The 26,085-nt window shown below is 42.8% G+C and overlaps 1 protein-coding gene across 6 annotated transcripts in view; it reads right to left on the reverse strand.

The window, feature by feature from the left end:
- LOC134160609 (integrator complex subunit 6-like) overlaps positions 1-26,085 on the reverse strand; it is a 40,213-nt gene that overhangs the window by 2,445 nt on the left and 11,683 nt on the right. For 3 of the 6 annotated variants that reach the window (XR_009963631.1, XR_009963630.1, XM_062612757.1), the window contains exons 3-16: positions 19,770-19,919; positions 18,773-18,862; positions 18,274-18,457; positions 17,349-17,477; positions 15,302-15,465; positions 14,086-14,238; positions 12,060-12,192; positions 6,215-6,309; positions 5,368-5,478; positions 3,333-3,548; positions 2,743-2,866; positions 2,030-2,172; positions 1,449-1,680; positions 653-1,045 (exon numbers count right to left, since the gene is read on the reverse strand). Coding sequence is in view for 4 of the 6 variants with exons in the window: in XM_062612757.1 (XP_062468741.1) it covers positions 653-1,045; positions 1,449-1,680; positions 2,030-2,172; positions 2,743-2,866; positions 3,333-3,548; positions 5,368-5,478; positions 6,215-6,309; positions 12,060-12,192; positions 14,086-14,238; positions 15,302-15,465; positions 17,349-17,477; positions 18,274-18,457; positions 18,773-18,862; positions 19,770-19,919 (2,317 nt within the window). In the remaining 2 variants the exon portion in view is untranslated. Of the gene's footprint in view, positions 1-652; positions 1,046-1,448; positions 1,681-2,029; positions 2,173-2,742; positions 2,867-3,332; positions 3,549-5,367; positions 5,479-6,214; positions 6,310-11,783; positions 11,865-12,059; positions 12,193-14,085; positions 14,239-15,301; positions 15,466-17,348; positions 17,478-18,273; positions 18,458-18,772; positions 18,863-19,769; positions 19,920-26,085 lie in introns of those variants that run through there. The other 3 variants (XM_062612758.1, XM_062612760.1, XM_062612759.1) reach the window with 3 other exon arrangements.

A 26,085-nucleotide genomic window follows, 5' to 3' on the forward strand; every position in this document is an offset into this window, starting at 1 on the left:
TAACAAAAGATGAGGAGGGAAGTAACTTTTCCTCACAACAGTTTAGATTTTGAGAGGTTATCAAACCTTACAGGAAAAAGGAAAAAAGCAATAGCAAGTCTTCAGTTCTTAAGCATTTGCAACAGTTTCCATCAGTAATTACACTGTCTCCCAAAGTAAAACAGTTAATGGCAAAGTGATACTTTTAAGATTCCCTTTGGAACATATTCCAAGATGGACCCTTGTAGCTACATGTGTCTTTGCCTTCCAAAGGAAGCTTTGAGGGGCACAGAGCAACAAAGTACACTACGTACACACAAGGAGCAGGGCAGCCTAAGGCAGAGCATCTCACCTCATTAGATCATCAGGAACCAAACCAAAAGCTCTGCTTTCACAGGGTACCTTTTACACCAGTTAACCTATCTTCAAGGGCAAACAAGGTCACCTGGCACTCAACTTCCCAAGCCCTGCTGGCTGAACTACAACTCACTTGCCCACCAGTGTTTATGAACTTGCTTCATTTTCTGCCCCTCCATTGCTCATATGCAACAACCAGAAATGACTCAACATCTGAAGTTGTACGTGGACTAAAAATAGCTCCTTATTTCTAGGAATAACACCATACATAATACATTAATAAAAAACACACACCCACACAGGAAATCCAACTTACTTCTTCCAGGTTTGCGAACCTCTCTCATCACTTTAATTTTGATATCAGCATTGTTTCCCTCCAGCATCATAGGGGTTATCTTAAATGAATTTGGCACCGACTCTGAAGTAGACTCCATGGCCCGTTTTTGGTCCTCCCCAGGCACACTGCAATTTAGAGGCCCTCGAACAAGTGCGTTGGGACCAGGTTTATGATCCAATCCATCTTCACTTAAACAATTGAATTCAACAGGTAGAGAGTCCAAGTCATTGGGTAATACTTCATCCTCTCCCGTAGCAGCTGGAACCGAAGGACCCATTTGCACAGGTAAGCCATCCATCTGCTTTTCCAGTGACTGACAGTTCTCTGCTTTCTTCTCTCCATTGCCATCCTGGACAACACTGTTATTGGTATCTATAAATTAAACACAGGTATCTTACTAGTGTGTAACTACAAGATCAAAAACGCACAAAAGGAAGTAGTTCTGTTTCCTTTCATGTCTGAAGTAGCACACAGTGACGTGACAGTGCTGGACAACTCTCCAATACCTGAGGTGACCAAAGGAATACTTCCCTTCAGACTGTTACCACCTCATCTCACTATCATGAAGCCACCATTTTCGCTTTTTAATTCCAGTCTTCATTAGCTATAGCAGCAGCCTGTTTATCTAGGCCAGCAAAAGCAACTCAGTCCTACTGCACACTAAAGCATAAGCTTTATAAAGCACTGAATCAGCCCAGAAGGCACACAAGAGTGCTTTGCTTTCTTTTTAAATCATTTCTGAGCGCGCAGGCTGCTGCACTACAACTCAACATACCTTTATTTGCTGGGACACCTTTGAGGTTCGGATAGGATGGGGATCCAGCAGCAGATGGTGGCCCTTTCCCACCAACGTGGTTGGTGACGACAGGCGGTGACTGTGGCCGTCTCAGCAGTGGTGACATGCTTCGCCTTCTCTTCAGTGACGCTGGAGTGTTGAGCTCTCCAGGACGCTTGATCTTATTCTGAGGCCCAGCAACAAATTCATCTGCTTCATCTATCATCATACCCTGAAAAGGGAAAAAACACCCCCAAGTTTTAAGAACAGTACATAAGAGAAATGACTCCATCAATGAACTGATGAAACAAGCTCCTCTGTGTTAAAACTCAGGTGGCTTTCCAAACGCTTTACAGCTCTTGGAACAGAGTTACCTAATGTACACTGTAACCAGAGACAGAGCAGTGCCACACCAGCATGATCCTTCACACATTTCACCTGAACCACGTGAAAGGCAGCAATCCTGTCCTCAGATGACACAAGAGCTACACAGGTTAGCAATACACTGCAGTTGTGAGAGAGAAATTCTACTCTCAAATGATTTCAAGCCAAGGTATAACAGATAGCGTGGCAACTCCTACCTTCTTGTCCTGTTTAAACGGATTGCCAAATGTATGAAGTCTTTTTGGTTGGTCTGGGTCAATCTCCCGAAGGGGTGAAGGCATCATTTTCAGGTATTCCTGATAATTCCCCATTTGAGCAACAGGAACACTGTGAAGGCAGTCTGCAACAGAACAAGAGAGATCTTACTTTAGAGTCTACCTTAAAACTAAGGCAATGCAAACTTCAAGCATTTTAATTGCAAGTGCTAGCATTTAAGAACCAGAAATGACCATTTCTTCTCACTATGGAGGAAGAGCTGGAGACTACAGCTTTAGAAATAAGGCTGGCAAGAGCTGAGCTTAAATGATGGAAGAATGAAACAAAAGCAACTTCAGTCTCTATGCTAACAATTGCAGCTTTAGACTACTAGCACCCAACAAAGGTAAACCAAAAGAAGCTCCTCTCTGCTTTATGGCTATAAAGCCCACACCTACTGAACCCCAGTGTAAGGGAAAGCTCTCCCACAAAACTTCTTTTTAACATTCAAAGCAAGATGACATCTTGCATGACCCAAAGCAAAAGTTTCCTTCTTTCCCCTTCAGAGTCAAAAGGGCATGGACTGAGAGTCAGCAAATGATGCAATGTCCATATCTGCTCCCAGAGTGAGGGCAGAAAATGCTGTTTCAGGGAATAAAAGAAAGAAAAAGCTGTTCTCTCTCCCGACTGCTAAACAACGACAGTGGCTCCTTACCTTCATCCTGCCCCAAGATAAGCCTGTGTGTTTTCAGAAGATTGGTTCTCATTCTAGTGAGCTGGTCCAGAAGACTGCGACGAGGAATATCATAGGCATTTCTGAATGCCTGAGGCTTCAAATCCTGGTTTGAACACAAAACAAGGAACTTTCAGTTAACCAGTCAGTTCTCATGCAAGGAGAAATTCCTCTATGAGCTGTAATAATGTTAGCTGTTAATTATTCTGAAGTCACTTCAGAGCCTCACAACAGGACAGAGCGGACTCAATGGCTGTCTTTTCAACAAGACCTTACTGTGCACTAGTACTTTCAGTTTCATCAAGCCCAAGCATGTTAAGTCCCGAGGAACACCACAAGCAGGGATTGTCACTGAAAACACTTATCTCTGTTTACTACTGTGGCATTTCCAAACAGTCCCAAAAGCAAGTGCAAAATGTGCATTTACTCTTCTCACCATTTATGCCTACGCTGCATTCTTCATGCCTCAGTGAAAGCACTCCCTTCCTTCCTCTGCACTAAGTCCATAAAAGTTACCCATTGAGAACAGATGAAGTTAACTGCTTAATCATGCACGATCACTCTGTGTTTACCTTGTTTAACAGTCCTATGTGGAAGCCAGCGAATTCTTTAACGTTCATTTCCGCCAGTCTCAGTGGAGATTCCCCAGTGATCCCTTGCAGCAGCTGCTTAAAATCCCTACTGTGTACCAAGGAGAGGCCACTGGAGTGGTTTTTCACTTTTATTCCAATTTCTTGTGGTACTTTCTTACCCACTGAACCTATTATCCGTTCCGACTCTATTTTTGTCTAAAATGGAATCACACCATGAGTTATCAGCAGGAATTGCACATTTCCAGCATAAAACACAGTACATTAACAGAATCAAACTATGAATTTAATTCCCAACTGCTCAACAAACAGGAGAACTACCTACCCCGGGATATATTGGATTACATAGATTAAATCTCAAGTAGCAAGAAATCCTAATGTGCTAACATATGGGAAAGCCATTTAGCCAGTGTATCTACATTAACATGCCAGTAGGAGATCTGTGAATATCCCTGATTTTGCTAAAAGTCTCATTTTTTGTGTCCCTAAAGAATCATCTTTCAAGGGAAAGGGGAAAAAATAAGGAAAAAGGAAGGTGGGATAGGTGGGATGCCTTAGGTTACTGTAAAGTTGCATCTAAACCAATAGTATTACTCAGATACAGTAACATTATTTCAGGTTTTATTATTGAAACCACCTAGACAAGCTAAGGTTTGCACTGTATGTTTGCAACAAGATAAGGGAGAGAAATCATTTTATTCAGTAAGTTTCCAAAAACATATTACTTCTCAAATTAGCAGAGATTTCTTATTACAGCTACAGATAACTTCACTGTATTCAGCTTTAACTGTAGCAAAGGAAGATTTTCACCCACTTGCAATACCTCCACAAGCACCCCAACCAACCAAAACCCCAAACCCCACAGTGACTGCAACCCACTTCCCCCAGCTCTCATCCTCTGCAGGGTTTGCTTCATTATCAGTGGGAAACTCTGAGTGTCAGGACAGCAGGAGCACAGCATCGTTCTGGAACTGCCTGTCCCTATACAGGAGCTTATAATGCATCCAGCACATTGACACTGTTTCATGTGCTAAGAATGTCTGTGAAAACCACAGAAGCCATCTCAAGCCATTCCAACTCCATACTGCAGATAAGTAATGGGAATTTGGATATCATTAAGTTATATATCACAGAAGTTTGATGTCTAATAGTCACTCGGGCATTCAGAGGCTTTTGGAACGTATTTTGTGCATTCTTTAAGGAGGAGGATTTTTTCCTTTGTAATTATAAAGGCTGCACTGCTTCCCCACTGACTTCTAGACATTAAACTACTGTTGGAAGAACCATTTGTGCTGAGGAGGCATGGCTTTCTGACAGTCACACCTGAAATGGCATTCTCAACACGGAGAAAAAGATATGTAAGACTATTGGAAGTCTTCAAGGGCTCAAGGCCAAGTTGGACACAGGGGCTTGGAGCAAGCTGCTCTAGTGGAAGGTGTCCCTGCCTGTGGCAGGGGTTGGAGCTGGAGGAGCTTTAAGGTCCCTTCCAACCCAAATCATTCTGTGATTCTATTTCCCAGCAGGTCATGTTTAACACATAGAATACATTTGACCTGAAGGAAACAGGAAGCTCAGATATAAAGCTTGAACTATGATTTTGTTCCCCATGGACAAGAACATTCACTTCTTTTGCAGCACACACATTGCCAAGGCACATGTGGAAATAAACATGAGACAGAGCAAGCCTCTGACTTCAGCTGTGAAGAAGGATGGCAAGAGGAGTCAGTAATCCAATTAGGGATCATCTTTGGACCTTAAAGATCTAGTAGATACTTAAAACATAGTTGAACAGGTCTCCTTTGTGCCCCCCTCCACCACTTACAAAAGGCACAATCACTGGCTACAGAACCACTCTGGATTCACCCGTATTTGCAGTGGAAATGCTCCCCAGTCTTCAATTATAGTATTTGCTGCACACCCATATGAACTCCCACAGGGATTTAACTGCTTTATAATGAGATTACCACAAACTAAATAATCAACGCACTTCTAATTGCAAAGGTTTTATCAATACTACCTGTTGGCTGAGTTTTTTAAGGTAAGAGATAACACTGTAACTAAGTCCACAATCTAAATTATCTGATATCAGATTTGGAGCTCCCATCATCCTTAGGGCTTTCTTTAATGGCTATAAGGAAAACAAAATACACAATAGTAAGAGAAGAAGTATTTAAAAAGAAAATTGATAAGCTCAATTACAGGAAGCTAAGGCACACAGATCAGTGCTCTAGCTTTTCCACTTTTGGCCACTAAAATTCAAGTCTATTCAGATAACATGTGACATGAGTTTGGTAGTCTAACTAGCACGCAATGGACATTATGCCACATTACCAAGACACCACACAGAGTGGTGCCACTGGCAATTTCCACTCAAAGGCTCAGTACCAGAATAGCCGGGATGATGCAAGTCCATCTTGAGGTGCATTGTCCAAGCTACATGTAAAAGGTGCCTCCCACCACCCTCTGTTTAGCCCAGGCAGTTCTCTTGGTATCAGCTTCCCAAGTTCTAGCACTCCACCCACATTAATGAACAAATAAATCTGCATTTTCCTTCTCAAGTTACAAAAATAATGCCAAATTGGGTTTCTCTGAACCATCGAGTACTTTAGATCAAAGCTTATTTAATATTTAATGAACAGAAAATACATCTACTATCTGAATACAGTTACTATTACTCAATATTACTACAAATGTATTTACTACTACATATTTGAACTGATCTACATACCTCTACAAAGCAAAATGTTTACTACCTAAAATGTCATCATAATTGCATCAAGTTTACTAGGAAGAGGTCTGATGCACAGGACTCTGGTGACACCAGCCATTATACCCAGGAGGATGAAATGAGTAAAGGAACATACCAGTAAGTAGTAAGGAGGCATTGTTTTTAAGTAGTTGTCAAAAGCCTGCCGCCACTTCAGATTTGGCTTAAGTTTGTGAACCTTAAACAAGTCATCTGCAACAAGGAAAACAACAGAAGAATGTTTCATTTATACCGTCCCAGACCATTCGTGTTATCCAAAATTCAATGTGCCAACTTCCAACCCCCCTTTTTCTCCTCCCTCCACCCATCTCCCAGTGGGGCTTCCCCCCAAAAACTGTTCTTAACCTCAGGTTTGAAGCATTGTGGATCCCCAATCCTAGCTGCAATGGACAAGTCCTCATTACAGGCAAACTTACAAGGTACACCAGACTCAAACCACACAACCCCTAGCAGCATGGAAGGTGCAAGAGATCACCTCCCTTGCCTCTTTCCTGCATCGTCAGGGACTCCCTGTATCTGATTTAACCAAACAACACTTATTTGGTTCAATTTCCATTTTCAGCCCAGCTTTGCTTTGTTCCACCTGTATGAGGAATTCTGGTCTCCAGGAAAAGCATTTTGGAGCATGAAAGGGAAAGAACAATGAATAAATCAGAGCAGGGAATCCCTCTGGTCAGCTTTGCAGCCACACTGCCTGCCTCCTGCCACAGCAGCAAGCTCTCCCTCTGATACAGAGACAGCCATTAGCTACAAAAACTGCTGCCCTTTAAGAGATGGACAACCAGGCACATTATTTCCTTTGGATACTGGTTCAGAAATACCTTGCTCACACTAGAGGTGTGCATAGTGCTGTTAGGAATCACTGAGTTGCAGCATTTGCTGCACATGCTATAAACTGTAACAGTGATCTCTAAAACATCACCACAGTATCCTGCAATTTATTCTCTGAAATCATGGATAATCAATGGAAATCAGGTTTCTCCTTAAGCAGGGCAAAGTGAGGCGAAGGGAAAGATATGCAGCACTGGAGAAAGGAATGTGCAGGAACTAACTGGGGAGAGCTGCAGGAGACAGATGCACAGAAGAGGGTGTGCGAAAGACAGATGCAGCAAGGAAATTGGTTTCTTCAGCTTGAGCTTTCATGAAGATAGATTTGGAGAAGGAAATTTGACTTGCAGAGTATTCTGCACAAACCAAACAGATGTTAAGAGACCATTTCCCCAGTTCTCATAGTCAAAGCATACTTGATTTCAGGTATTTTCCAATCTAAATGAGTTCTGTATCATGTATAAGGAACACACTATAGATGCTACTTGTTCTCTTCCCTGTCCTGAAGGAAGTGGGGTGGAATTTGAGAGGACAAGTTACAATTCCATTTCAAATCTCAGTACACCACATGCTTAGCACTATTACCCAAAAGAACTTGTGATGGTATCATGACATATGGCAAATATAAAATAGCATCCATTCTCATCTTACAGGCCTATTAGCTTTTCACAGCAAAACGAAAGTTAAACTATATTCCTGCTCCCAAAATTCACAATGAAAGGAAAAAATGCAGTGTAAAACGTTCAGTATTATAGTATGGATTTATGAGCTATGAGTTGCTTATGAGTACAGCTCTAACCTTAAACCCCTTATCAGCACTTTATTACTGCCTCACTGCACTGTGAAGGTTGTAGCAGTACATAACCCCTGCAGCTCAACTGCAACAGCCACTCTTAAATGGCAGAGGCCTTCCTAATGCTCAACTGGCTGTGACTCCTAATCCACAGCACAGCTGCACTCCGGGATGTCAACCACAAAAGCACATCCCTGATCTCTGCTCTTCAAGTAAGAAGTGCTCAGATCTAAGCAAAGATTTATCTGCTTAAAGCGAGAACCTCCCCACAGCACACACTCACTGCAGGCACTCCTACCCTCTACAAGGGAGACAGTCATGGTGGTAAACACAGCCCCAGGTTTCAGAGAGAACATCACCATCAACACCTTACCTGCCTCTACTGTGAGAGTTTGAGACATACACTGTCAGCAGATTGCAACACAGGCACTGGAAATGTGCTTTCCCCGCTGTGCTCGGGGCTGCACATAACCATTTGTATCAATAAGCAAATAGTAACACACTTAACTATGTCTTTCATAGATTAAATACCAAACTTCTGTAGGTAACATCCAAAAGTATTGAAAAAAAAAATCCTTGCATAAATTAGTTTTAATCCAACCTACTCATTTTCAGATGCTGCTCTTTGTATAGGCCACTGACTGCAGAGTTTTCACTTCTAAACTCAGAAAGCACTGGGTAATTAAGAACATGGTATCAAAAACCACTGGGGAAGGGCCACAAGTTGCAACAACTCAAGAGATCAGATAAACCCACAGACAGACCAATGAATTTCAAACTGTGTTGCAAAGCCTTTATCCGCTTCAGATGAATGTACAGAACAAGCAAACTGTGATAAACAGGATACCAATGCACACGTTGAATCCCAGCGCTACCAAAGGGGGCCTGATGCACTTTCAATCTCGATGAACAGTTAGAAAGGTAATTTAAGAAGAGCTCAGTAGTTCAGCTGGAGCCTAATTACAAGAACAGTTCATGTGACAAGTGCCTGGTTCTGAGTGACAGCTTGTACCATGCAACCCAATGTAAAACTTACACTGGTTTTTAAATCACTACTCATTAAATTCCACCTGAGCAAGCACACCACCATCCCCTGCTGACTCCTGTAATTCCCTGAGCTTTCTAATGCCTCTGCACTTTAATGCTTTGTTTTAAGCAGCAGAGAGCCATGATTTTACATTCACATAAAGCAGTATCCTTCCCTGCAAGCCATCTAGCTAGAAATAATGTACAGCGGTAGCCACCATTAAAAGAAGGTATTTTGGCACTCTTTTCCACTGATACAAGCTGTTTGGCTCTCCCTCCCACAGCACTGCTGTGGTCACATTTGTGGGAAAGCCAGCCCTTGGTTTCCAGAAGATTAAACCATTACTTGCAGGCTGCCTCAGGGGGAGCAACTGTCCATGCTGAAGTCCTTCAGGGGCAGACATCTTGGCGATGCTCATCCTTCTGCATGTTTAGACCCACAGAGAAAGGGTAAGGACCACCTTGTCATGGTACCTGCCATTTCATCGCCGCTCCTGCTGACACTCCCAATGAATACAATCACTTCTATCACCCAGCAGTGGCACTCTCACTAACACAGCAAAGATCATATAACCCTGCGCTGGTTTAGGTAGGAAGGGACTTGAAAGATCATCCAGCTCCAACCCCATGCCACAGACAGGGACACCTTCCACTACAGCAGGTTGCTCCAAGCCTGGCCTTGAGCACTGCCAGGGATGGAGCATTCACAACTTGTGATGATGCTGAGGAAACATCCTGGCAAGGCAGGAGCACGGAGAAGTATGCCTCATCTCTGCTAAGCTCTCTATCTCCTCACTGAAGTCTACTTTAGGGACTTGGCTGTACAATTGGTTTTAAACAGACCGGTATCTGAAGGACTAGAGCTTTGCTAGTATCAGTTAAAGGCAACAAAGCTTCAAGAGGAAATGTCTGTAACATGTGGGCCAAATGTCCTCAGCAAAAAGTAGCGAGCATCTATCTGTCTGTGAGATGTTCTGTCTTCAGAAGCCTGCCTCACTGAGCAAAACGCAGTGCATGCGTCAGGTTAACACATGGACTGTGGGGATCCACTGTTCTATCAAGGCTCATTACCTGGCTCCTTTCCATACAAAGCTTCAGATTTTAAAAGCAGACCCATTAAGTTACAACCTAGGAGAGGCTATGGCATTCCCAAAGCCAATCTTGCAAAAACCAAGATAAGGAATCACCAAACACCAAAGGATGTGGTACAAGTTACCTCTGTCAGTCCCAGAGCACTACACCTTGGTTCAGTTTGCCCAAGTACCGCCTGCAAGCTTCCTCATGCATAGCTATCTTACCTGTCTTTTAGGGCTGTATCTTCAACTGTTTTCCAAAACCAGAATTAAAACTGCTCAAGAATGCAGGAGGAAAACAAAAATTCATGGAAAAAGAAAACATTCTTAAGCATCTTACTCTCTGTTTGTAAGGCTGAACACACACAAGCCACCTGAAAGTGGGTTTGGCTTTGTCTGAAATAATCACTAGATGGAACAGCTAAGTCCCAGTCCTCCAACACAATATTCTACCAGTAGGGAAGCAGCCACTTGAATCACAGAATCCCAGACTGGTCTGGGTTGGAAGGGACCTTAAAGCTCATCCAGTTCCAACCCCCTGTCACGGGCAGGGACAAGAACCACACTGATGCAGCAGTATGGGTGGTAATGGCTGATTTCTCCTGGGCTTGGAAGCTCCACATCCTCTGTAATCCAGATGAGGCATGCTCAAATCAGCCCTCTGCTGAACATCAGCATCTGCTCTTGCTACGTGTGAAGACAGACACAAAGGAAGTGTTTAAAAACAGAAACTACCTATCTACAGAGACAAACACACTGTTTTTTAAACACTACCAATAATTTAACAGATATCTTAGCCATTTTCTGTGCTGCTAAACAGGAAAGGGGCCAGATCTGCTTCCATGCTTTATGTATATCCCACAGAACTGAATTCCACCATGCCTTAGAGACCAAGGATAAGCAAAGTCCTGGAAGGAGATCTGAATGTACCACTTTGTGTCTGTGTTAACAATACCGAATGCACAGTATTTGCATTCTAAAGAAAACATTCACTTTACAACTGGGGCAACTGAGAAGCTCTGCATCTTCCTTTAGAGTGCCATCAGGAACGCAAGATGTGGGATAACCAGGTGAGTAACTGCAGAATAGCACTACACATACTGAAAACAGAGTACAAATAGCTTTACAGCCCTGCAAAAAAAGGCAGGGGGAAGACAAAGAGCTGCCAGGGAAGACACAGCAGAACTGCAAATGTCAGCTCAAAATGAACAGGGGAATTCATTCAGGATCAGTGATGGCTGTTCAGGTAGTGGATCTGCTGCAGTAATTCAGTAGCCACAAACGTACAGAAGCTCTGATTTAGTCTAAATGTATCCTACTTGCACGCTCTGGGACAATTATTAGGCTACATGGATGGCTGTAAGAGACAAACACAGATTTCTGCCGTTGGTTATGACCAGGATCATGGAAAAACATTCCTGAAATGTGCTGTGGGGTTTTTCCTAGATACGAATGAAAAAATCCTGTGTAAGGCAGTCAGAGCCAATGTTAATTCTTTGACCTCCACTCAGTATTGCTAAACACCCCCACAAAATAAAACAGAACAAAAAAGCCTTACAGCATCTGCAACTAAAAAGGTTCACAGCACCCAGGAAACTCTTCTCTCTGCCATCACCTTTAGGCCAGAACCCTCATAGCCACAATTATCATGGCAGTTATTCATACAGCACCTTTTCATACCATCTTTCCTGTAGAAAGCATTTCACTGTGGGAGTGAAAGGGGAAAAAAAAGCCACTGGTCCTTTGGGCAGGGAAGAAGTGAGACTGGTTCAGTGCTCAATTCCTTCCTACTGCTCTAAACTGCGCCAGGGAATTCCCTCTTCCCAACACCCATGACAAACATTGCATCTGATCTTCCAGTAAAAAATTAGCTGCTACAGGAGCAACTGCAAAACCTGGATACACCAGCCCCTAAATGAGGGAAAAGAATGGAGGTTGAAGCTTACTCCAGGTTAAGGAAGAGGCTATGTGTCTAGGAGGTGAACAGCATCAAACATGCACTGGAAGCAGGTAGCTCTCCTCCTCTGCTGGAGAGAAAAAAAGGGAGAGGGGGTATGAAAATCCTCTCCTCCCAAATTATGTTAAAGAGTTTGCAACATTCTCTACTCTCTGATCTCCATTAGTTTATAATGCCTCAAACTAAGGCAGAACACCAACCATTATTGTTTTGCTTTTACTCTGAAGTAGCTGCATTGGCAGTGCAACGTAAATAGATTACCTACCTAACAAGGGAAGTAAAACAGGATAGTTGTAAGGCATCACAAAGAGGTTTACACAGGTTAAAGTAGTGCTTGCTTTTAAATACCCAAAAGGATGGCCAAGTTCGCTGTATTTTCCACTGCTACTCACAAACACCTGACAAAGAATAAGAGAGATCACTGCATTAGAAGAACATGAAGGGTATTAAACATGAGACATTTAAAGATCAAAATCAACCTCGATCCAATTGCATTAAGACAGCAAATTATCAGGAACAGCCAAGTTTGAGGTTGCACACATCAGGATGGGTATGAACTTACGTCCCCTGGTCACAAAATAGAGACATACATTTAGTGTACCCCCAGCCACTGTGGAAATGCACTTCACAGTCTATAACCTCTAGTGCTTCAGTGAAACTACTTTGACATGATGCTCTGAAAAGCTTCCCAAAGCATCTAACATAGATTAGGGGGGATCTGCTGAAGGTATGTTCAAAACCAATCTATTTAAAACCAGTCTTCTGACTCATAAAATAACATGAATAAAAACACTAAGAAAGGTAAAATTTCTAAAGCACAGAATTTAAGCAAAACAAATATTCAAGCAACATCTTTTAATCATGCCAAGCATCAGCATTAACATTGACATTTTAAAGTGTGCGTGTGTATATATATACACACATACATACGCATGGGTGCATTAACACTGAAAAGCAATACATGTAAACTATTACTTCCACAGTATGAAGATGATACATATTCTTACTGAGACAGTCAAAATAACCATCATCTAACCAAAAATAGCTTTCCTCAAATTAAAAAGGTAAATCCTGCAGTAAAAAAAGAAGTGGTTTTCCCCTCTATTTTTATTTCAGGGCCTAAGGAACTGCATTTGTTACATGGTTGCTATGACAATGAGCCTGTTCCTCTAAGTCTGGAAGGGTTTGATACGTAGCTGGGAGAGGAAAAGCAGTTTTTGCTCAACAGCAGAGTCATTTGAACTTAAGCAAACAACATTTCTATGAATGCTTAAAGGACATTAAAGGGGGCCTACAGGGATGCTGGGGAGGGACTCTTCATTAGGGACTGTAGTGACAGGACAAGGGGTAACGGGTTCAAACTGAAACAGGGGAAGTTTAGATTGGATATAAGGAAGTTCTTTACTGTGAGGGTGGTGAGGCACTGGAATGGGTTGCCCAGGGAGGTTGTGAATGCTCCATCCCTGGCAGTGTTCAAGGCCAGGCTGGACGAAGCCCTGGGTAAGATGGTTTAGTGTGAGGTGTCCCTGCCCATGGCAGTGGGGTTGGAACTGGATGATCTTAAGGTCCTTTCCAACCCAAACTATTCTATGATTCTATGACATTCTGAAATTAGTTTATTAAAATCAATGTTGCTTTTTCTTCTGAATACCTTATATTTTTAGTGAAGTTGCAATATTTATTAGGGAAACAGAAACACAAAGAAACACCTTCAAGCCCATCTTTCCACCTAAAGTATCCTACTAAGCAAATTCTTGGTGAAGATATTGGGCTATTCTTTACAAGAACACCATTGAGAAGGGAATTAGAAACCTTATTTCACAAAGGATGCAGAAACGAGTCACATATTCAAAAAACACAAAAAGGATCAAGTGACAAAGGATTTCTGCAACAGAACTTAGACCTCTTCAATTTAGTCACCAAGATCAGCAGCTTCCATGCAATTCCCATTATTTGCAGCTGTAGACAAAATGAGTGATGGAAACTACTGCTTGGCTTTCTTGGTAAGCAAATGGAAGCCTACAGAGAGCTTTCAATTTAGCTGAAAGTGGAACCTGCAGGACACATTTCTTAGCAAAATGAGATGGACCCAGAAAGAGAACTAAATGAGATTACAAAGTCTATAGAGGGAATGCTCATTCTGACTCCTCGTAATTCTACTAGAAAGGAGGTAACTGAAACCTTGACATGTTTCTTACCAACTGCAGTGTGCAACCAGACCCCAATTCCCCAAAGACAAGAGTACCTCAGGATACCCATTACATTTCTCAAATCAAATAAAGGGCAAATACCTGCCAGCAGGTATGAGGAGACTTTCGTTCCAAGATGTATTGTGTTAGGGGTGAAGGCTCAAGCTCATACTTGTCAAAAGGAAGCTTGTCTATTACCATTGGCTCACAATCAACACAGGAGAACCTCACAATGGGGTGAGCTGTGCGTGGAGGCTGAAAGGAAGGGGAAAAAGCACATCAACTGTACGGTATTTACTGCAATCAAATCAGTTCTCTTACAAAGACTCAGGCAGATATTTTACTATCTTATGGCCTTAAACAATCAGTTTCCACAATCTTCTTTAATAGAGAAAAAGATGCAAGCACTTGCAACACAATATAGATTCACTAAATATAAACGAAGCCACACACTGATACACACATTGTTCCCACCAAGAGAAAAACATGGTTAATAGTCAACTCTTCATGTTCATATTTTAAAGCCTCTGTATCAACCCGTAACAACACGGATAGGTGGCTTAAAGAAGACTTCAACTCTGCTTCCCAGCTTGATGTTCACAGAATCACAGATGTGAAACTGCACTCACTTCACGAATGACATCTCAAGAGATTCCCTGCAAGTCTGATTTTTATGTTCCTCTTGAATCAGGGGATAAGATGGACAAACGGGACCTTGAGTACTTGCAGAGTACAGAAACAGAACATGCCTAACAGGAGATGTTTAGAAAGGCAAGTAAAGCATGCCAAATGCATGATCATTTCACTGAGCAAAGGAGAAATGAATGCTGTTTCCTCCTCACTTTCTGAGGGAGTCAGCTTTTCTGTTTCAGTTTTATTTCTTCCTGCTAGTGAAGGAAGAGTCTATACGTGAAGTAAAACTGACGGAAAACATGGCTGATGAGCTATGAAAACTAAATACTCCTTTTTCCATCTAAATGCATTTTATAAAGGTTTGATTAAAATGTAATAGGCTCCCTATGATTTGTGGTACGTGAAGTATTTTACAGTTAAATTTCATCATCTTTTAAAAAACATTTACCAAATGAACTCATCATATACATGGAAGTAAACCCTCCAGATGCAAAAACCATCACAGCATACAGTATCTATGTTATTATGCCATTCTGTGTTAAGAACCATTTTAACTACCTTGGTAAAGCAAAAGACAGATGATATTAGTAAATACGTAAGAAGAGAAAGTAAACTCCTGTAGTATTCAGTTTCCAGCCTGTTTCATTAGGTGGAGAATCCTTCTTTCAGTTCGTATTTTACTTACCAGTGTTGGTGAATTCTGATCAGGCCAAAAAGATTCTGGGATTGGCCAGTGCCCCACAGGAACCCCCGTTTTGGGGTTAGGCCGGACGTAAATGAGTTTATGACAACTATGCCACGGTTGAGAAGCAAATGAATTGATGGGCCTGGATGAATCAACAAGTCCATCTACAATTTAAAGAAAGCAAAATAACAACAGAAAGGAAAATAAAAAGCCACATGCATTTGTCTCTCAGTATCAGCAACCAATACTATGTTTCATTACAGATCTTTACGTCAGTGGTTGAGAAAACTTTAAGGATCAAAATGTAGAACAGCGTCATCTGAGGAATAAAGGTCACATTTGCCCATATCTACCCTTCTGCTCCCGTGGCACAGTCATTAGACAATGAGTGCAGCACATCACACTGGCACAGTATGGAAAAGGCTTTTGCTTAAGCTTAGGAGGTTGGTACAGATCTGATAAGCAACAAGCCTGTTGTTTCTAGTCCTGCTGCACCTGCAAACACTAATCCTTCACATGTACAGTCTTTCCACATGGCATACAAAACTCCCTGACTGATGCTGCCATTAGTGGGAACTGAAAGTGAAGTTTCATGGAGAAGCTGGATGCATCCTGCAGGACTGGCTTTTGTCTCGGTTTTAAGCAGTAACGATTCACAGACCATTTAAACCCCACTGGCTACCCCAAGTGTGCTCTGCAGTGCTTCCCCCTGCACACCGAAGACAAGAGTTTTGTAGCAGTACAGAACCTGACCATTAGTTTTCAAAGCAAACAGCATAGCAGAGATCACCCATTTAAAGATTCATCTTCTTTTTAAAGAGATTCTACATTACTGAGTTTTATTGCTTTAGCTAGCTGGCCAGTAGTACTATGGAAACCACCTTTCAGTTACACAACAGTTTGGTTTCTCATCATTATACACAAAGACTTTTATAGCTTGGGTAAATCCCATTCTATTTCTATCTAGTCTAGGACTTTCAATTCGCATGAGGATGGGAAGTCTTGGTATTTATACATTCATGCCAACACTGTATCACCATTTAAATGTGACCAAAACAAGAGAAGGTTTCACCAGTCATTTTGCCACACAGGAGAGCATTTGGGCCAACAGAGACAGAGGAATTTGCTGAGGTGCTGTCCTGCCAACCTTTCTAGGAGAGCCTTCCAGTAAAATGACATTTAAATAAGCAAAAGGAGAAAAGAAATATATACAGCAAGAAAAAAGGTGATTCAAAAATGACAGCAGGAATCAAGCTGGCTATGCTTGGATGCTCAGGGAATCCTAAAAGCTATTACGTTTCTGACATTCCAGAACATCTTCATTTCCTAAATATGAACTGGTCAGCTCTCTCCTCGTTTTCAGCCATGAATTTCTGCAGATGTGAAAAACCACTCCACGTTCAGAGAGCATTTTTGTCTTCCCTGCACTTCCCTTACAACTAGCAAAATAATGCCTTGGGGTTTGCATGCAGCTTTTCACTTGCAGCTCAGAACATTCAACAAACTTACTGTGTGCAGTGATCAACCAGCAGAATGACAATGTACGGAAAATTAAGCACTGAGATACTTTAGAGATGTGTTTAAATACACCAATCCTGGATTTCATTACTTTAAACCCAAGTTTTGACAACGCTAATTCAAACTTTACTACTTCCTCCAAGCGTTCACTTTCCTCAGTGGACAAAAACAGAGGTTAAGATGACAGCTGGCAAGCAGGCACATCATCCATACAAAGATACGCAAACTTACAGCACCATTTAACTTATTCAGGATCAAGCTAACACTTGTGAAAATGTAACAAAGACAAGACTAAACACGAACATAAAACTACTCAGAAGCTATGAACAGCACATCCATTATGATTTGGGGTATTTAAAGAGATACCAGAGCACTGTCACTCAAGCATATGAGCTTAAGGGCTTTTATCAAATGTAGTAGTCATCTGATGCATCCTGCATCCTAGTAGGAAGACCAGGGAAAAGAGGGGTATTTACATGCATACAGACCCCCTCTTGAACATGAAGGGAAGCAAAATGAGTTACTGTACCTTCTCCAATAGGAGCTGGATCTGGTCCTGACTTTTCAAAGTTAATAACAACTCCACTTTGGACTTTTTGAACTAGAGACTCTAAACACTGATTCAACATTCTTTGTGTCCGAACACAGTAAGAACGACCTACGCAAGAGAGAAATGACAGAGGCAAAACATGAAAGCCAGTTTTGAGTCATCTGAATTAAGGAAGATGGTTTCTGACGTAAGCCAGTTTTACCTAAAATAGCAACAACAAACTTTGTATAAGGTAATGGAAAAGGCAAAATATACTTTTCAAATGCAGTACAACCTGAGAGGGGAGAAGAACCACCAACTTTTACTGAGCTTTTACTCACTACACAAAAAAGGCCATTAAGGCTAAATCAGGCTGGCTCAAGGCCAAGCTTATAAAGACCCTTAGGAACACCCGATTTCACACACACACATACATACACACACTACAGTCTATGTAATCTATCTGCTTTTGTCTGCCTAAACCTTACCAACTCCTACACACACCCGAATCTCCCTCTCCCACAGACTAACCACCAATTAAAGTAAAATCTGACCAACATCTCAAGCAACAGGCTCCAGAACTCACTCTTTTAAGATTAAATGAGCCCTGCAGCAGAATGAACATCTCGGTAATACCTGTCCTACTGAGCTCAGCAATCTCATGACTGAGCAAAGCCAAACTCTGGAAGGACAATCTAAGATGTTTTCCAATGCCTCCTACTGGTGCATTAGAAAATGTTCTCATTTCTAGGTCTGAAATATTGCTTTATTTTCAAGTTCTCGTGTGCTGCTGGAAACCAAGCTCAAAAAGCACCACACAGCGAATAGTTCAGATGGAGAGAACAGCAAGAGGCGATGTCCAACTCTAACTGAAGAAATATTTCAAGGCAGATGCTAAATGTAACCCAAAGTAACGTCTAGTTACCTCCTGTAACTTCACACATCTGTGTGATAGCAGATTCATCAGTAGGCACACTCCCAAGCTGCTCTGGTTCAGCAGATGCAGCTCCTGGCAAACGCAGCACCAGAGCAAACAGCCTTTGATCCCAACGAAATGGCTCTTTGGTTAGTTCACTTCCAGGCAAAGGAGAGTTCAACGGAAGATGAAGCTGGGAAAAGAAAGATTGGAGAATATTTTTAAGTATTTGACAAACCGTCTAAAAACATCATATCCAAATTCATTCATTACCCTGTAAAGGACCCCATTTCTCTCCTATCAACTCATTTATCTGAAGTTAATGGTCTGGAAACCCATAGGGCTATGAATTATGGGGTTGGGCAATTAGAGCATAGCTAGCTTCTGTTCTCTATAAAACAGGCTGATGAAGCAGAAGTACCATTGGAAAGAAAAAACAATTAATATTCATCTCAGCATAGCACCAACTTGCAAGATCCTAACTCGAAAGAATTTAATACGAGTTTACCTCCTCTTGAACTCCAGCTGTATTTGTCAGCTTGTTTCCATCCGTGATGGTAATCAAAATAGATGGCTCCAAAAAGAATGGATTCCTTCCCTAGAGACAGAAGCAAAGGAATGCCGAGAGTAACCTTAACACTCACTTATAGGCTTGTATTTTTGTCTGTATAAAATAAACAGTAAGATGAGCAATGTCTCAAAACAGTCCTGTAATCTTCTTTCAGGAGGTGTGGAGCCATACAGAGCTATGCAGGATGTGCTACTCTGGGCACTCACACAAAGATATGTTTAGAGTTACTAGTCTTTTTCCTCCAGTTATGGACCCAAACCCCTCTAGGCCACAAAAGTGGTACATAAATTAATAGTACAGAGAACTCAATTTCATGACATCAGGGGCAAAAAACAGAGGACTTTTAACAGGACCCTTCAAATGAGAGAGGGGAAGTCAGGACATGAACTACAGATAATGCAAAACTGCAAAGCAGATTCGCTGCCATCCACTGTCCATACTCCCATACAGCAACTGTGCATCAACAGTCAGGGTCATTTATACTACTTTCTTTGCAGTTCAGTAAGGAAAAAGGTACTAGTACCATAGAGAGACTGGTTTGTGATGGAAAGGACTTCAAAGCTCATCCAGCTCCAAGCCCCTGTCACAGGCAGGGACACTTTCCTCTAGAGCAGCTTGCTCCAAGCCCCAGCCAACCTGGCCTTGAACACTGCCAGGGATGGGGCAGCCACAGCTTCTCTGGTCACCCTGTGACAGCACCTCAGCACCACCCTCACAGGGAAGGACTTCTTCCCAATATGTAATCTAAATCTCCCCTCTAGTGTGTTCCAGGGTATGTTCAGTAGAGAAAAAAACAGTTCAGAGCTCAAGTTTTAACACCCACCTATGCAACCTTTGAAAGAAAAAGTGAAAAGCAAACCCAAACCTGAACCACCAAAATCTCTCCCCCACTATGATTTCAAAACCCACAGAGAAATACAAACAGATTTGTTACCTGTCCATAGTTGTCTATTCCAGACACTAATCTATTGAGATTTAACAAGTCAAACGATGACCTGAGTGCCTGACCAAGGGTTGTTAGTCCTGAAGCCTGAAGATTCTTCAGTTCATTCATAAACGTGGCGTGGTTTTCCTTCCATCCAGCCTATTACATGGAACAAAAAACCTCCTTAGTTATTCTAGCAACAAACTGTAATCAAGTGCAAGTGGTCGTTTATCCCCCTTCCCACCAAAAATTAATTACATTCCTGATTAACAGACACACTGCATCATTAACATGCTACACACATGTGCACAACTTGAGGTGAAACGCACAGTTAAGTCTACAGCCTGAGACTCAAAACACACACATTTGAAACAACTTGCAAATACCCATCTCTTACCATAGAAACTGATGCAGAGGTCATAGAATTAATAGAAATCAAGCCCCCTCTGTCACTTCTGAATTACAACCCCCCTGCCCTTCTCCTTCCTGGGTGTTTTGACTGCCATTCCTCTAACTACACTCTCCTGTCCTTATATCCCAGCACACAAAACACTGTGGGGTAGTTACAAACACCCTATATGAGACAGAACCAAATCACTGTGTCTCAGGATCACAGCTTGACACTTTGGAGGTCTTGAAGGAAGTAAAGTTATTGCTGACAGCGCCTGCAGCCCATTCAGAGGAACAGCGATGAGGATGGCTCAGTCCCACCAGCACTCTGGATCCCATGTTAAGCAGGGCTGACACATCAGCATCACTTGTGATTGACATGCCCTTCTCTTAACAAGTGGAATGCTGCAGAGTGAGGTAACTGCTTTGGGGAACACAAGCTCACAGAGACTGGTAAAGGATTTAAGCTGCCTCAACTATAAGAAGCAAAGCTTGAAAATCCCAGCTATTCACACAGTTACCAGCCTTGCTATCACTGTACTCTCCACAGCAGTTACTCACTCAGGCTCGCTCTCCTCTGGCACCAGAAACATTCCTGTGCTCCACAAGGAATCCTAGTTACCCAGACATGGAGAGACTCATTTCAGACAGCCTGACTTTTGCTGGGACAGCCTCCAAGCAACACGGCCTCCACAGGAAGTAGCTTCTCTGCTCCCCAGTGCAGGGAGCTCAGCAGCAATCACCACACTGTGTAAGAACCTAAAAGGATGGGATTTTCCTGCCTTTTCCACAGCTATATCCCATCGCTAACCTTTAGCACATGTGGGGCTGTGGAGGTGGTCAGAGGATAGACAATAAGTTGAGAGCCCTAAAGGAAAACAAGAATGCAGCAGGAAGGAAGGACAGAAGATGATCAATAGCTCTGCTGAGCTCTCAGGCCTAAGCTAGGGAGAGTAAGAATGAGGGCTTATCATAAGGACATACAACAAAAATAGGTTTTGGTCATGTTTAGCAACCTGAACCAGTTCTTCAGGCTTCAGATTAGCACGAAGGAGACAGAATGAAAGCTCTGCAACGGGGCAAAGAACAAACTTTCAACAGGACTGGCCCAGTTTTATCATCAAACCACACTTGCAGCTCACATGAACAGTGTGACCACGATCAGTCAGGTCGTTCCCAGTAACACACCATCAACAACCCACTCCCAACCACAGCCTAAGAAACTACAGCATCTCATCAGCTGAATCACAGCAACTCCTCACGCAGGCTCAGCCCAAAGCAAGAGTAAAGTACAAACACAGGGTCACCGTTTGGGAGCAAAAGTGACTTAGTTAATGATCTTTCTCAGAGTAAAAACACACCAAAGCCCAACAAAACGACGACGTGTGAGCCTAAAAAAGGCTGCCTTAAAGCAATTTAAGTGATCAATGACAAAGAGCTTTCTGTAGGAATTCTATGAACCCTGAGCTGTAGGTGGAACTGCTTCCTTCTGGAAGTCTGGTAAAAACACCCATCTGAGGAGTCCAGCTTCTTGGGAACAGCCAGGCTGCAGTTCAAAGTGTTTGCCAGCAAAGACTGCTGTTTGAGTTACTTTGGTACCAAAGCACAGGGGGGGACAAAACATTTACAAAGGAAGCACTATTCCCAGCCTACAACTCTTGATTTGAACTCTAATGAATTTCAGAGTATTTCTTGGTAAAATAAACAGGAATGGTCTTCACTGAGATCTGGAGATTCTGCTGTTTTCCCATCTGAAAACATTTGCTCAGCTTCCAGCTCCTGCTGTGCCTGATCTGGCTGCAGTGCGGCCAACATGCTGCCATTGCCCCATGCAGAACTGAGCTGAGGGCACCACGAGCAGCTGATCCTCACTGCTCTGCCTGCTATGAACACTGGATTTCATCTTGCATCAGGAGAATAAGGGCAGCAAATGCAGGATTTGCTAATTCCATACCCAGTTTTAAATAAAAGTCCTATTAGTTAATGTGCTAAGAGACCTTGTAACAGTCTTCCAATACTTAAAGGGGCTACAAGAAACCTAAAGAGGGGCTTTGGACAAGGGCCTGTAGGGACAGGCCAAGGGGAATGGCTTTAACCTGCCAGAGGGGAGACTGAGATGAGCTCTTATGCAAAAGCTCTTCCCTGGGAGGGTGCTGAGGCACTGGCAGAGGGTGCCCAGAGAAGCTGTGGCTGCCCCATCCCTGGCAGTGTTCAAGGGCAGGTTGGACACAGGGGCTTGGAGCAAGCTGCTCTAGTGGAAGGGGTCCCTGCCCGTGGCAGGGGTTGGAGCTGGAGGAGCTTTGAGGTCCCTTCCAACCCAAACCAGGCTGGGATTTCTACGATTCTCAACCCTATTCTCAGAACCAGTTTCTTGAATCAAAGCCACCACAACCAGTGTCAAGGTCTATTGCAGCAAAACGTCTTCTCCAGAAAGACTCAAGCCAATGTATACAATTAAACATGTATTTCAAGGATAGAAACTCAGGCCCCAAAGAACTCTGTATATTCGCCTCTCCATATATACAGTAGGATCCTTCTTAGGGCAAAACAAAAAGTCAAATACATAACGCTGAGCATATGCATAAGGAGTTCAAGAAAGCACTTTGAAGTGATTAAATAATAATCCTTCCTAAATTCAAAATACTGACACTAATGCTGCTTAGAGAGGAAAAAAAAACAACACTGCTTTTATGTAGCACTGCTTCCATTTGGCAGCAGAAACACTAATGGCCAAAACAACTCCCCACCAACCCCAAACCCCCCAACCTTAGAGGACAAAACACATTTTCTACAACACTACATATCCTCTACAGGTCAGTAATCATGGAGAACTCATTCTTTTAGTTGGATATGAACCTATACCGAGAGTGATTTCTCATCATCTTCAATATTACATTCCTACGTAATCACTCTTACGCCCAGCATTTACTAACAGCAATACCTGCAGCCTTTCCCATGCCACGATGTTACTTATTTCTCCTTTGGAAATGTGGATGAACAAATCACTTCAGCCTGTACAGACACACCAAAAGACTGTCAAAGGTGGCTAGGGAAAAAAAAACAAAACCCAGCACTAAAGCAACAATCTCACCCTGCTTGCTTATGCCAGGAGGAGGCAAAAATGCAGTGTCATTTAACCTCCTGTGCTGACACGCTTTGGACACCATCCCGTGAAGCCCTGAGGTCTGGAAGCAGTATCCCCCTTTTCAGCTACTGGCTGCTGCCTCTGCAAGTAAATCATACTGGGGAGAAAGAAAAATGTACTTATAACACAGGCTAAATAAGTTGGGGCTGTTGAGCCTGAAGAAGAGAAGGCTGCGTGAAGACCTCAGAGCAGCCTTCCAGTATCTGAAGCTGGCTATAAGGATGCTGGAGAGGGGCTCTTCATCAGGGACTGTAGTGATAGGACAAGGGGCGATGGGTTCAAACTGAAACAGGCTGGAGATAAGGAAGAAGTTCTTTACTGTGAGGGTGGTGAGGCGCTGGCACAGGGTGCCCAAAGGAGGGGTAAAATGCTCCATCCCTGGCAGTGTTCAAGGCCAGGTTGGACAGAGCCTTGGATGGCATGGTCTGGTGTGAGGTGTCCCTGCCCATGGCAAGGGGTAGGAACTGGATGATTTCAGATGCAAGAGGCAGGAAAGAAAGTCTTGTAAGAGACTTTAGTGGGGGAAACCAAAGAAAAGCAACCCCCCACTACCTTAATCGCACACAAGAGAGCAGGATCAAAGTACAAGCAAAGCATTCCCAAGTTTTCAATGTGCACAACTCATGTACGTTGTATTCTTAATGACACTGGCTTAACTGTCCTATTTAGTGATTTTAGTGTAGGGGTTTTAGGTTGGTTGTTGGTTTGTTGGCTTTCTTAAACAATACAACATTTTGGGGCAGCACGGGCTTTTTTCCAACTATTTCTTAGCATGGCTGGTCACCTTATTGGGGGAAAACCCAGAAGTTGGGCATCAGAGCACAAGAATTCCAGATCCAAAGCCGTCTCTCCTGATTTCACCAGGGAGCTGGCTCCTATGAGGCTGCAAGTCTTCATTTTTAGTGCTTCTCCAGACCATGCCAAAAGACAGAACTGTAGTTTATTGTTCACTGGATTGCATTCAGATCTGATCCAAAAGACAATTTGCAAGCAGGCGTGCCAATCCCAACAGCCTGGGTTGCAGCAAGTCCTCAGTATTTAAACATACAGATTCTTCGAGTTCTGGTAATGTTGCTCTAGAAGGAAGTGGATCTCGGATACCACAACCTGTTTAAAGAATCAGTAATTCCAGCTATTACTAAATGCACCCATCTTGGAAAACCCAAGAGGAGTTCAGGATAACCCGCCTGTGGCATCCCCGGTTGTCAGCGACATCCATTTGGAAAGCATAAGGTCAGAAAATCCAGCTGTAGCAATCTCAAACAGCTCCTGCTGTGGAAATTCCCAGTGCTGTGGGAAAACAGTGAAACCAGCAGAGAAGTCTGCCTTCCAAACCAGCAGAATGGTTCATCTTTACGTTACCCTTCTGCTCCCTGGTAACTGTACCTAACCCGAACCTGTCCGTGTCTGTGTGAGTTCCCTCAGGAACTCAATTACTCTTTTGGATCCCCTATAACGCTGCTTCTCAAATGCCAAAATACCTTCACCTCTTTGTAATGTCCTGAACATCGCCCCAGCATTGCCCAGTGGGTTCTGTAGCAGAGAATACCCTCCTATGTAACCCAGAGCTTCCCTGCCCCAGCTTCAGGAACTCCAGAATAGGAGCAAACACACGGACCATCTTGCTCACCCCAGTTTTCCTACAACAAGATTTAGCCAAGGGGGAAAAGGGAAGACATCATCACTACAATGCCCACACTACCCCACGTTCTTTATCTGATGTTCAGAGATTTACTAGTAAGAATAAGCATACAGCAGAAGGTACTGACATGTAACAAACATTTTTATTTAACATTTCAAAGTCTTAAAATAATCCAACATCAAACCACCTGTATCACCTACTGATTTCACCCTCACAAGTATTTGTGCTGTGCAAATGGGGCAGAACAGCTCTAAGACATATGCAGAAACTAATTCCCCTCGAAACACTTATAAATGCCATTTTTGAGGCAACAAAGCTCTCAGGTTCTGTCTGTACCTTGGCTGCAGAATAACACTTCTCTCATTTCAGTATCTATGCTCTCTAGTTACTTTTATGCAATGTGCCAATCCTGTCGCTGCACAATATCAAACAGCCCCGAGTAAAGAAACTCATAAGATCAATTCTTTTTTGTTCTTGGCACAGAACAACATCACAACACCCACCTCTTAGACAGCAGATTAGGATACCTCCAGCACAGAATGATACTGGCACACAGGCCTGAAATCAGCTTATCATCAGGGTAGTACTGAACACAATGAGCCAGCCTGAATCCAAGCTGTGCTGTCCTGGATTTGGAGGACTAGTGCTGCTGAAGGTACATCAGCAGATCTTAACTATTCTGATGCAAAGCTTGTGAGAAGAGAAGGTTTGATGGGCTCAAGCCAGCTGTGAGCAATTGCTATCTCTGTGTTAGGCACACAAGCATGCAGCAAATCATTTATATTACTAGCTTTATTCCCCACTCTTCCAGTCTCCTCTTGCCTTAGATAAGGGTGCAAAACACCAACAGCTGCTACCCTTATCCTTTGCTGTAACAAAGTCAGATTCAAGGGCAAAGATGGATGAAAAGACAAAGAATGTCTTGGTTAGCAAGCTGGGAGTTTTTCACACTGAATTCAAACGGGGATTAGAGTTTGAGGGTAAAACTTCGACATGACCCTACTCAGGCACAATGGGAACAAGCCCTGGCCACTCAAGCAGATACTATGAGACCAGCTTAACAAAAACCACCTTCTCAGTCCTCATCTGAGGAGTATTTTAATGGGTAGTCAATATGCAGGTTTAAACTACTTCCTCAATAAGCCCAC

This window comes from Pezoporus occidentalis, unplaced genomic scaffold, assembly GCF_034315485.1.
Source record: "Pezoporus occidentalis ecotype Australia unplaced genomic scaffold, CSIRO_AGI_Poc_V1 ctg161, whole genome shotgun sequence".
NCBI lineage: Eukaryota > Metazoa > Chordata > Aves > Psittaciformes > Psittacidae > Pezoporus > Pezoporus occidentalis.